General features: G+C 40.9%; 1 protein-coding gene across 13 annotated transcripts in view; it reads right to left on the bottom strand.

The window, feature by feature from the left end:
- Positions 1 to 504: 504 nt before the first annotated feature.
- runx1t1 (RUNX1 partner transcriptional co-repressor 1) overlaps positions 505 to 13982 on the bottom strand; it is a 90159-nt gene continuing 76681 nt past the window's right edge. For 12 of the 13 annotated variants that reach the window (XM_073044665.1, XM_073044650.1, XM_073044632.1 and 9 more), the window contains one exon: positions 505 to 3414. In XM_073044665.1, coding sequence (XP_072900766.1) covers positions 3139 to 3414 — 276 coding nt within the window. In that variant the 3' untranslated portion in view covers positions 505 to 3138. The remainder of the gene's footprint in view (positions 3415 to 13982) is intronic. The other variant, XM_073044683.1, reaches the window with a different exon arrangement.

A 13982-nucleotide genomic window follows, 5' to 3' on the forward strand; every position in this document is an offset into this window, starting at 1 on the left:
TTAAAACAATTAACAGTTTCAGTTCCTCAAACAAGATATAAATTATACTACAAATGAAATGCAGGTAACAGAAAATTTAAATGTTAAGGGATTGTTAGCCAGCCCTTTAGGAAACAAGAATCCTCCTGACAGGATCTTAGATTTGTGTGGCAAATATACCACTGTCAGTACAGAGTGCAATTATTGATGTATGTGACCCAAAAGGGGAGTCATTATTGTTGTGACATTCAAACCTCTGAAGGCTGCACGGAGAGCTTGAAAAGGACAAGATTCTCCTTCAAACTTTCATTTCTAATTAAAACCTGCACTAGAAATCTCTGGCGACTTACGTTTCTACTTCAAAATTTATTAGAATACTAATTAATATGCAGAAACCTTTAGAATCCATGGATGTTTTGTATCTTACCTGCAAGTGGACCATGTCAAAACAAGGAGAGCAGTTTACCTAAATACGCAGTGGGTTAGTATCATAAGACCTCGCAAAGAAGCACAGTCTTTAGTGAATACAGATATTAAAATTTTTATTACACAGTAAGGAATACAACAATACCTGAATCATACTTTAAAGATTCACAGGTTGACAGACCATACAATACAGTCCAACTAAAGAAAATAAAAGATAATCAAGGAACCACAGTTTAGACATAGTAGACTTAAAAGCTCAGAAATATGCTGACAAAAGCATGATGTCTAGACACCCCCCAAAAAGTTAGTCTACCGTTAAATTGTGGTACATGTCTGAATTAAGTATTGCACAACAACTTTCACAATAAAGTTGCAGAACCAAAATTTTACTTAAATCTGCATTTCAAATTCTCCAATTTTCGGTCCTTTTAGAAACCAGACAATATGGAGTCCCTTTCTTAAGTATTCCAGGCATAGGCATGCTTTGCATAATTTAACTGGCCTTTGCTTTTTTTTTTCCCCATTTTTGTTCCATGACATGCACCTACACGACAAAGACAGGTGGTCCTGTCACAAGTACGTCTCACAACAGAGAGGACCCCCCACCCCGTTCCTATCAGCAACCAACCTTTAAACTGTAATTAATGAAGTCATTTTTATGCGTTTATACCTACAAATTATACTCTCACATATTCTGTATAAGTGACAAGCTTAAAAGGAAACTAACAAAAGTTCAGGTATGAGGTCTGCATTGTTACCAAGTAGTGATATGGTTTGCAGCTGTATGAGCTTACTTTTGGTTTCCTGGTTCTCTTGTGCCCATTTGGTTTGACTATACCAGTTAGTTTAGCTACTGGTGCAATATACATGCTGTCAGAGGTAGAGTGAAACTTTGCCACTGAGGAGTCTGTAGCAAAACAGGAGAAAAGAGAAGAACTCTGAGAATTGGTTTACACAGGGTGCCCTGAATTAAAGTAAGTAGATCAGTAATGTGATGCACTAATCCTTTCACACACTAGTGTTAATAAAACAGTGCTGTTTTCACATACATCACAGCATCCGATATATACGTGTATGACATCTGGTTTTTGGATTATACAATGAATTTACTGAAACTTGCTGAAATCGTTTAACCTGCTGACTGCTTTGAAACAATTACTGGTGCTTTTTTTTTTCTGATTTTGGTCCGTCGGATCAGTCTTTGGCTGACTTCCCTTTTTTTTAATACTGTTAATACCTGGCATTCAGCAGTGTTAAAGCTGTCAATCTACACCTCAGCATTTGGAGTATTTTTAAGATAAAAGTTTTTTTAAAATCAGCAATACTTAATGACCTCGCAGTGATATGCATGCACTGTCCTCTTGTATGATCTCATTATATAAAATGCCACTTGTAAAAGTGACCAGTTTGTTAAAGAAATGAAATTCACAGCTACTCTAACCTATAGCTAACTCTGTGAAATGGCTCTAGCATATTAAGAGTTTGCCCAAATAAGCATGCCTAGGGAGTCATTGTGACAGTGCAAGTACATTTATGTACATCCCTCTTACAAAACACCAATATGTTAGCATTCCGTGACGCATGCTAAGTCTTATAAATCCTAAACAGAGTGAAATAGCAGCTCAGATAGATAGCTTTTTTTTTCTTTTTCATTTGAGGACAACAAAATAATTCCATTGTGGGAACTACCAGAGAAATATCACTAATACATACAGATATAAAGGCAGCATAGAAAGATACAGGTCTATCACCAACTAGGAATAATAGACTAAATGTGGGCATGGTTAGCTACAATGGATCTTCACATTTGTCCAACACATTTACAAGAACACCATAGGGAACCTCACAGAACAGAAGTGTTTTAACACCAAGAGAACTACTTCAAATCTGAACAGATGGATGGAAACACAGAATGGGCCAGTGCTGTAGCCACCATTACATTATCAAAAAAAATGAGCAGGAACAGACCTGATTGTCTTACTATGTGGAACCTTGTAAAAATGTAGAAATGCTCTATTGAGGGCAGCTGGTAGACAGTGTCTGCCAAAAAATGCAAATCCAATGCAGGCTGTTTCTCATTAGGATTGAAAGCCTCTTATTATAGCATTTTCTTTGTTGTTGTATTCATACATCCCACTGCAAAAAACAGATTCAATTCTTCATTCTGTTGACCTGGATATTGTTTTTTTTTGGAGGGAAGGATGAACATCTGTGCTTCCTTCGAATCTGCTGCACAGCTGCACATTTTGTTGCAGGTCTTCAGAGTTCAGTCGGTAACCCATGAACGCCATTCATCTTCTTGTTAAAATGTCTATGCTGTAGCCAACGCATGTGCCCTTGAGGGTTTTGCAAGAGATTTATTTTTCATTATTGTAGAAAAGAACAATGTGTCCTTTAATATTAGCATTTTTGCTTTGTACAGTAATTAGCAATCCCTTGGTCTGTTGTCTGATAAAGCATCTGTTTATGAGGTTACCTAGTTTTAATCCCAGCTACTGGAAAAATAACGAGGGAAGAGGTCAAATCTACTTTTGCAATGCTCTCTGCCTTCTCTGCAGTTTACAAACAAGAAAAAAGATGAACAAATAATATCTTTGTTTTTTCATAGTAAGTAGGTGTGACCCGTTACTGGCCTTTGTAACTCACTACTACTCCAGATTAGTTTCTCCTTTGATAGTATAAGAGTCTTTTGTATCTCCTTTTCATTTTTGTGTGATTGAGCAATTTGTATTTTTAGCGAGGGGTCGTTTCTATTGTGGATGGGGTGGCCGGAGTGGTTGACCTGGAAGTGGTTGCTGGTGGTGTGTCAACTGGGCTTCCTGCCCCACTGCTGGGCGTTGCAGATGAGCTGCCTGTGGCCACCTCACTTTGCTGTTGGGCCTGAAGAGTTTGACCACACACATGATGGTGCTTTTCCCAGTCCTTATGCTGGCAAAACGAACCACAGTATCGTGCTGTATTGCAGCCACTGCAGGTCTCACTGGCCTTGCGTCCACAGTTCCAACAACTCTGTGGGGGAAATTAAACAAAGTAACATTAACACAAGAGAAGCTGGTGACAAGTCAAAATCAAATCAATGGATACTAACCGTCACACCAGAATATCACTTCCCTGAACAAGAGGGCACACTACCAAAGGAAATTGAGGCAAGCAAGGTTTCCTCCCTCACCCACCCATCTTAACTGCATTTTACAGAAGCACCTTTGAGAGCATTCTGACAAGCTTCAGCTCTATCTGGTATGGGAGCAGTCGAGCTTCCGACCTGAAATCCCTACAAAGAACCGTAAGAAAGGCCGAGAGGATAACAGGGGTCTCCCTACCATCCACCGGGACCATTCATCAGGAGCGCTGCATATGCAGGGCCCTTAGTATTATTAGGGGTCCCACCCATCCATCCAGTATCCTCTTTGACTTTCTACCATCAGGCAGGAGACTGTGATACATAAAAACAAGAACGGTCAGGATGAGAAACAATTTCTTCCCTCAGAAACTTCACCTTCAACTTCACCTTCGAAGTGTCACTGACTAATCTGTTCCATACCTTACAATCAGTGCTACACACTTTAATTTATGTGTGATTCATCTGTAGATTTTATCCTTGCCTTCATAAGTTATTGTGTGTTTTGTGCACTACTGTGCTTTACACCCTGGTTCGGAGGAACCTTGTCTCGTTTCTATATACATTATATACATGTACATAGTTAAATAACAATAAATGACTTGACTTGAGAAAATCAACTATTGCCTGTAAACTAGGAAAGGCAGCGTGAAGTAATGAAGTCAATAGAAATCTGTTCAACTACATCTTGGTAGCTCATTTCAATAGTGTGCATCCCTCTTAAAAATAATACATCTGATATCATTATTTCCTGTGTTTCATATTGGGCTAGAAATCCCATTTTAGAATCAAGTCAATTATATGCCAAAGAAAGGGTCTAAGCAAGCTCCTTTAAATAACAAGTCTACTGGATACTGGTTCTTTCACTGGGAAGTGAGACCATTAAATTCCTATTTAGATTTAATATCATTTGCAGTAGAGATTAAACTCATAAGAGGTGAGGTTGAGGCTTTTTTAAAAATATTCAACTGAGTACTAGTCAACTGTAACAGAACAATGTTAAATAATTATTTTACAGTTATTTAATCAGCTGACTAACCCAAAACCGCAGTTCACAGGTATTTAAACACTTGAAAGCACTGACGAATTCTGTAAGGGAACCTATCTATTTCAGACACAGACTTGTGCACACACACTTCTGAAATACGCTGATGATAGTAGTCTATAACTGCGTGAATACTTGAATTAATTGCTACCATATCAGTTTCTGTCAGATGAAATGCAGATGTACGGTAAAGCTATTAACACAGGAAGAACCAATTATAGTAACCCTTTAAATGTCGGAATTTTAGATACATTATGAAAAGTAATGCATACAGCTAAATTTTATATGAAGAATATTTTTGACTTCAAGATGAACCCATACTAAAACAATATAACCCACTGCCTACTTCATAACTGCACAAATCAGGCCAAAATCCATTTTTGTTCTAAACAGATGTCTGCAGTTCTAGGTACACAACAGAATTCAATTCTTTCCCTCACCATTTATAATGGGAGAGCTCTTTCAGATTCAATCAAGCCATTTCAAGTTATATAATGATGGCTAAGGCATTGTTTGTCTCCCAGAGCCAGTTCCTTTGCTGTACAGAGTTACCGATCAAGAATACACACCAAACAATATGTACACAGCAGATCCACAGCATTTGCAGTTGTATTTTTGTGTTTTGACACACCAAACAAGTTACTTGTGGTATGAAATGATCAAATGTTTGGAACAAAACAACCTCTTCTACTAGGATTTCTTTCCTACTCTGTAGCAGTTCAATTTAAACAGAATAAGCAGATGTGAATGGGAATTAAGAAATCAAGTCATGGTGTCATAGAATCAGAGCACTACAGCACAGAAGCAGGCTTATTGGCCCATCTAGTCCATGCCAAACTGTTACTCTTCCTGGTCCCATTGACCCACACCTGGACCATAGCACTCTATGCCCCTCTCAAAGTACTTCTCTAACTTGATCTTAAATGTTGCAATTGAACCTTCATCCACCACTTCCACTAGCAGCTCGTTCCATACTTGCACCACCCTGACTGAAAATATCCCCCCTCAGGTTCCCTTTAAATATTTCAAATTTCACCTTAATCTATGACCTCTAATTCTAGTCTCACCGAATCTAAGTGGAAAAAGCCTGCTTGTATTTACCATTTGATAAAGTTGTAACCTATTCAACTTTTCCCTATAACTCGGGTCCTCAAGTCCTGGCAATATCCTTGTAAATTTTCTGTGCACTCTTTCAATCTTATTGATAACTTTCCTGTAGGCGACCAGAACTTTACATAATACTCAAATTTGGTCTTATACAACTTCAAAATAACACCCCAGTTCCAGTACTCAGTAAATGATTTATGAAGGCCAATATGCTGCAAGCTCTCTTTATGACCCCATCTATATTTCAAGGAATTATGGATCTGTTTTCCCAGATCCATTTGTTTCACAGCACTCCTCATCCACTGTGTACATCTTACCCTGGTGTATCCTCCCCAAGTGCAACAGTTCACTCTTGTCATTAGGTTCCACCTGTCATTGTTTAAGCTAATTTTCCAGCTAGTACAGAGCCCGTTGCAAGTTTTGATAACCTTCCTTGTTGTCTACTAACCTCCAAACTTGTGTCATCTGCAAATTTGCTGATCCTGCTTCCCACATTTTATCATCCAGGTCAGTAACACAGATGACGAACAACAATGGACACAGCACTGATCCCTGCAGCACGCTACTAGTCACAAACCACCAGTCGAGTAGACAACCATCTATTACCACTCTTTGGCTTCTCACCTGAAGTCAATGTCATCTCTAATTTGCTACCTCATCCTGAATGCTAAGTAATTATACCTTCTTGACCTGTCTCTATGTAGAACTTTGTCAAAGGTCTTGCTAATATTCAAGTAGACATTGTCAATTGCCTTTCCTTCATCAACTTTTGATGGTAAACGGCTTGAAAAACTTTATAAGATTGATTAGATACAACCTACCACACACACAGACATGTTGCCTATCCCCATTCAGGCCCTGTCTATCCAAATACTTGCTTTTGGGATACCATCCAATTATTTACCCACTACTGACATCAGGCTCACTGGCTTATAATTACGCAGCTTACTCTTGAACAATGGAATGACATTAGATATCCTCCAGTCCTGCAGTTCACCTGCCGCAAAAGGCATTTAAAATATTTCTGCCAGGGCTGCTGCAATTTCTGCACTAGCCTCTCAAGGTCGGAGGAGACATCTTGTCACCTTGTCAGACCCTGGGGACTTCTTCACCATAATTTTCCTCAAGACAGCAACTACCTCTTCTATATTCCAGATATGGTCCATGATGCAGTTCTATAGACTTGTCAATCTTTACAAGAATTATTGAAAATTAATTTATAAGTACTACTGGTCTGTGATTCATACGCATTGATATTCTTAGGCTAAGATGTGGCTAATTCAACTTAAAAATTCTGTAAAAAAAAATATGCAGTTGTAAAACAACATTTAAATAAAAGTTGCAAGGCTCAGAGAATCAAAACTTCTTATCTGGTATAAGCCCTTGCATTTTTATTTTGCCTGGACAGTGGTTGGAAATAGTGAGGGTCTTGTATAGAAGGTAGTGGATATGTCAGTGGCCCATCAACAACCAAGATTCACCTCATAAAATTTTCCAAAGGGGCTATAAATAGATGTATCTGCTTATGAATGCAGATTGGAGTTCTCAGTTGATTATAGAATCAGCTCTACGTGAGTGAAGGCTGTTAAGTGAATGCCAGCTGTGGGGAAAATGGAGATGAGTGCAATACATTTATTATTATTTGCGTTTTATTTGAATTTAAAAGAATACCTTCTTTTGAAACATATTCACATTTATTTTATAATATTTTATTTAGTTAACTTTTAGAAATGGTTAAATTCTTCATAAAAGCCTCCAAGTCACTAGGATACTCTAGGGCAAGAACTCAGGAAAAATGCCCAAAACCTGCTGGCTACTTGTGAGCCGATCTAAGCTTGCCCATCCCTCCTCATCCAGAAAAACTAAACACAGGCAGACAGGTACCACATATAGTAAATCTAGACTGCGGGTCGTGTCGACGATAACCCATGAGGGCAAGTTACAGTCAAAGAGCAATGCAGGATACAGGATAAGAAGTGGAGAGGGTCAGTAACTATAAATGCCTCAGTATTATCTTTTCAGAGGATCTGTCCTGAGCACAGCCCATAAGTACAATTACGAAGATGCGGCTTAACATCTAAAGCTTTAACTTGAAGCAATCCCATAGCCGGTCCCCTGCCTCCTACGATCACCCCTTTGTTGTCCCAATCTCCAGAGCTTTACTCTTCAGCCTCTATCTGTGTGCAGGCAGAAGAAACACAGCCAAGTGATCCTGTTTACTGAAATACATTCAGAACATGGAACAGTCATCTTAGTGTAACAACGGTCTAGTGTGTTGGGACCTCTGGTGCTACAGGTTATACGCTGATTGTAATCAGAGGGATCTTGGGGTCCGAGTCCATAGGACAAACAAGAGCACATGATTTGAGAGTTAGGGGGCAAAAGTTTAGGGGTAACACAAGGGGGAATTTCTTTACCCAGAGAGTGGTAGCTGTGTGGAATGAGCTTCCAGTAGAAGTGGTAGAGGCAGGTTTGGTATTGTCATTTAAAGTAAAATTGGATAGGTATATGGACAGGAAAGGAATGGAAGGTTATGGGCTGAGTGCGGGTCAGTGGGACTAAGTGAGTGTAAGTGTTCGGCACGGACTAGAAGGGCCGAGATAGCTTGTTTCCGTGCTGTAATTGTTATATGGTTATATGGACACTGAAAGCTGCTACGCAGGTTGACTCTGTGGTTAAGAAGCAATATGGAGCATTGGTCTTCATCAATCATAGGATTGAGTTTAGGAGCCAAGAGGTAATGTTGCAGCTATATAGGACCCTGGTCAGACCCCACTTGGAGTACTGTGCTTAGTTCTGGTTGCCTCACTACAGGAAGGACGTGGAAACCATAGAAAGGGTGCAGAGCACATTTACAAGGATGTTGCCTGGATTGGGGAGCATGCCTTATGAGAATAGGTTAAGTGAACTCGGCCTTTTCACCTTGGAGCAACAGAAGATGAGATGTGACCTGATAGAGGTATGTAAGATGATGAGAAGCATTGATTGTGTGGATAGTCAGAGGCTTTTCCCCAGGGCTGAAGATGGCTAGCATGAGAGGACATAGTTTTAAGGTGCTTGGAAGTAGGTACAGAGGGGATGTCGGGGTAAGTTTTTTTTAAACAGCGTGTTGAGTGCGTGGAATGGGCTGCCGGCCGCAGCGGTGGAGGCAGAAACAATACAGACTTTTAAGAGACTCCTGGATGGATACATGGAGCTTAGAAAAATAGAGGGCTATGAGTAAGCCTAGGTAGTTCTAAGGTAAGGACATGCTCGGCACAGCTTTGTGGGCTGAAGGGCCTGTATTGTGCTGTAGGTTTTCTATGTTTCTATGTAATTGGGCAAGGCTTTCTTCAAGAAAGCCTGGTTGAAGTCCCTGAGTATGATGTAAAATGCATCAGGATGGTCTTTTTCTTGTTTGGAGATGGCATCATGCAGAATCATGACAGCTTGATTATAGTCAGTCACTAGTGGTATGTAAACTGCGGTAAGGATTATAGAGGAGAACTCCCTTAGTAAATAGAACGGACACATTTGATTGTTTAGTATTGAAGGCCAAGGGAACACGATTTCGACAAAACCGCCACATCAGAGCAGCACCGAATGGAAAATCCTACAGTAAGTAGTGGATATGGCCCAGTCCATCACTAGTAAAGCACATCTGCACGGAATGCAGTCACAAGAAAGCAGCATCCATCACCAAGCACTCCCACCACACATCTTCTCACTGCTGTCATCATGAAGATGGTACAAGAGCCTCAGGATTCACACCACCAGGTTCAGAAACATACATTACCCTTCAACTATCAGGCTCTTGAAACAAAAGAGATAACTTCATTCATCTTTACTTGTCCCATCACTGAACTGTTCCCACGCCTATGTACTCGCTTTCAGAATCAGAATCAGGTTTATTATCACCAGCATGTGAAGTGAAATTTGTTAACTTAGCAGCAGCAGCAGTTCAATACAATACAGAATCTAGCAGAAAAAAAAATGATAAATAAAATAAAAATAATAATAAACAAATAAATCAATTACATATATTAAATTGATTTTAAAAACATGCAAAACAGAAATAGAAACATAGAAAACCTACAGCACAATACAGGCCCTTCGGCCCACAAAGTTGTGCCGAACATGTCCCTACCTTAGAAATTACTAGGGTTACTCATAGCCCTCTATTTTTCTAAGCTCCATGTACCTATCCAAAAGTCTCTTAAAAGACCCTATTGTATCCACCTCCACCACCATTGCCGACAGCCCATTCCATGCACTCACCACTCTCTGCGTAAAAAACTTACCCCTGACATCTCCTCTGTACCTACTCCCAAGCACTTTAAACCTGTGTCCTCTTGTGGCAACCATTTCAGCCCTGGGAAATACTGCATCTTAAAAAAAAGGCGAGGTAGTGTCCAAGATCCAGTCACAAAATGCTGGTAGAACACAGCAGGCCAGGCAGCATCTATAGGGAGAAGCGCTGTCGACTTTTCGGGCCGAGACCCTTCGTCAGGACTAACCGAAAGGAAAGATAGTAATTTGAAAGTAGTGGGGGAGGGGGAAATGCGAAATGATAGGAGTAGACCGGAGGGGGTGGGATGAAGCTAAGAGCTGGAAAGGTGATTGGCGAAATTGATACAGAGCTGGAGAAGGGAAAGGATCATGGGACGGGAGGCCTCAAGAGAAAGAAGGGGGGGGGGGAAACACCAGAGGGAGATGGAGAACAGGCAAACAACTAAATATGTCAGGGATGGGGTAAGAAGGGGAGAAGGGGCATTAACGGAAGTTAGAGAAGTCAATGTTCATGCCATCAGGTTGGAGGCTACCCAGCCGCGGCCACACATTTTAATTCCACGTCCCATTCCCATTCTGATATGTCTATCCATGGCCTCCTCTATCATCAAAATGTTTACCAGCATCTGCAGATTTCCTCGTGTTTGTCCAAGATTCAGTGTTCACTTAGGAATCGGATGGCAGAGGGGAAGAAGCTGTTCCTGAATCACTGAGTGTGTGCCTTCAGGCTTCTGTACCTCCTACCTGAAGGTAACTGTGAGAGAAGGGCATGCCCTGGGTGCTGGAGGTCCTTAATAATGGACTCTGCCTTTCTGAAGCACTCCGCCCTGAAGACTCTTCATCTCATGTTCTTGATATTTGCTTTTTTTTTCTTTTGTATTTGCATAGTTTGCTGTCTTCTGCAAATTAGTTGTTTATCTGTCCTGTTGGGTGTGGTCTTTCATGGACTCCATTATGTTTCTTCGATTTACTGAGTAGATCCCCAAGGAAATGAATCTTAGGATTATACATGGTGACATGTATGTATTTGATAATAAATTTACTTTGAATTTTGTGCATGGATATTGACCCTTCATCCCAATGAGTCATGTTATCCAGCTAGTTAGTCCTGACTTTTTGTGTATGGCCTACCACACCACCCCCCCCCCCCCCCAACTTCAAGCCCCACACCACCATATATCTACTATCACCTGAAATCTATGCCCCCTAATTTTGGAACCCTCTCCCCCCCCCCCAGAGAAAAGACTCATACTGTCCATCTTATCTCCAACTTTCTTAATCTTCAACACTTCTGGAAATTCATTTTAAAAATATCATTCTCCTACGTTCTAAGAAATAATGACCAACCCTCGCCAACCTCCCCCTATAACTCAGGCAAAATCCTCCTAAGTTATTTCTGCACTCTCCCTACATTAACTATGACTTTACTATAACAGGGTGACCTAAAATGTACACAGTACCAACAACTCACCAATAACTTGTACAACCACAAGATAATGTCGCTACTCCAGTACTCGATGCCCTGACTGATGAAGACCAATGACCTTTTCACCACTCTGTCTACCCATGACGATGTTTTCTACTAATTATGTATGTGTACTCATTAATGCCTCTGTTCCATTACACTCATGAATGTCCTACCATTCACAGTGGAAGTCCTACTCCAGTTTGACTTTCCAAATACATCACCTCACACTTACTTGTCTTGAAATCCAATTTCACTCCTCAGCCACTTCCCTAACTGAATGAGGTCCCACTGTAATTTATGGTAACCTTCTTCACTATCAACACCTCCTAGTTTTGTGTCATCTGAAAACTTGTTGATCAAGCCTCGTGCCTTCATGTACAAATCATTAAGATGACCAATGGCCAACAATCATGCCACAACTGACCCCTGCAGCGCACCACGAGTCACCAGTCTCCATTCTGAGGAACACCCTTCAAAGCCAACCCTTTGAAAACTACAGCTGAGCCAGTTTGTAACCCACCTAACTAGCTCTTCCTGGATTCCATGGGACCTAACCTTCCAGACAAACTTGTAATGCAGGACCTTGTCAAAGGTCTTGATAAAGTCCAAACAGACAGCAACCACTGCTCTGCACTCATCTACTGCAGGGGATTCGCCAGAACTGATTTCCCACACACAAAACCATGCTGAACCTCCATAATCATATGTCTATCCAAATGCTGGTAAATCTTCTCCCTTGATCCCTCCAGTATCTTTCTTACCACTGATATCACGCAGACTGGCCTGTAGTTCCTTGGCTTGTCCTTGCTACCCTTCCTTAACAATGGAATGATGTGAGCCAACTTACTGTCTTAAGGAACATCACCAGTGGCCAATAATGAAGCAATTATCTCTGCAAGACCTCTGCAATTTCTTCTCTGTACTCTTACAAGGTCTGAGGATACTCTTGGTCAGACCCTAAGGATTTATCCACATTAATGCACTATAACTTCTACAATACATCTCTGTTTCTTTCCCTCATCTCAGAAGCCTCTGAGTTTCTCCTCAGTAAACACAGCAGAAACCTTCGTAAAAATCCCACCCATTCTGTGGTTCGGCATACAGTAGGCGGCCCTACTGATCTCCAAGAGAACCTACTCTATCCTTTTCCAGCATTTTACTCTTAAATCAGTACATCTATAGAACCTCTTGGGGTTTTCCTTAACTTTATCTACCAGATCGCTCTCACATCCTGTCTTTCCCTCCCTCCAATTTCCAATTTGAGGGCATTCTTAATCTTTTTATAGACATCAGGTGATTCAGCCAGCCCAACTTCCTAAATGCAATGTATGCTTCCTTCTTTTTTCTCTTGGCCGCAGCCTCAATATCTTTTGTCAGCCAAGGTTCCCCAAACTTGCCAAGTTTATCCTTTACCCTAGCAGAGACAAGCTGTCAACAGCAACATTCTGTTAGTCCTGACGAAGGTTGTCGGCCTGAAATGTTGACTGCTTAATTCCCCTCCATAGATGCTGCATGACTTGCTGAATTCATCTGCATTTTGTGTGTGTTGTTCAAGATTTCCAACATCTGAAGAATCCCTTGTGATTAGAAACATGCTGCCCCTGGACTCTAGATTTCACATTCTTAAAATCCTCCAAATTGTCAATCATTCAAAGCAATACACACACTCAAAATGCTGGATGAACCCAGCTGGTCAGGCAGCATCTATGAAAATGAACAAGTGGTTGACATTTTGGGCTGAGACCCTTCTTCAGGACTCAAGCATTAATTTTTCCTTTAAACAAGCTGCCTCAACCAACCTCTGCTATATCCCAAATCCCCCTGCTCCAGGTTTGGACACTAACCCACGAACCTGTCCTATCCTTTTCCATCACTGTCTTAAAACTAATAGAATTATGGTCACAAGTACGAAATTGCTCCCTGACTGCTGTCTCAGTTACCTTCCCTGCCTTGTGAACAAAGAGATGCAGTATGGCACCTTCTCGAGTATGATCTTCTACACAGCTTCTCTTCAAATTCTCACTGATGATAAGGGGCTTGTAATCCAGCCCTACTAGAGTGATGCTCCCCTTCTTGCTCCTACGTTCTACGCCTGAAGACCATTGGACCTTCCTCCAAGGATATTGCCCTTAAGCACTGCTGTCGTGGTAACAGCCCTTGCTCACTACTGTACCTGTTGTAGCTCAAACACAGACTTTTGCCGGACATCACTAGTCAATATTGGGAGAAGATGAGTGACTAACAATCTTTTCCAGACTCTGTCAAAGGAAAAAAGATTTCAGAAATGGCACAGAAGCATTTACCACTTTTGACCAAGGAAGAATACCCGAAGATTTGTGACTGCAGTTAACTCAACTTTCAGACGGATACATGCCAGAAATGGATGCTGGAAAGGAGTTATGTTTTGCAACCCTGCTGAAACATTTTACAACTCCTAATATAAAACACAAAATTCCCCTTGGGAGTGTCTCAAATGTTCAATTCATGCCTTGTTCTCATTGCTACCATCAGGAAGGACGTACAGAAGCCTGAAAGCACACTCTCAGTGATTCAGGAACAGCTTCTTCCCC

The sequence above is a fragment of the Hemitrygon akajei genome, chromosome 1 (assembly GCF_048418815.1).
Source record: "Hemitrygon akajei chromosome 1, sHemAka1.3, whole genome shotgun sequence".
In the NCBI taxonomy this organism is placed as follows: Eukaryota; Metazoa; Chordata; class Chondrichthyes; order Myliobatiformes; family Dasyatidae; genus Hemitrygon; species Hemitrygon akajei.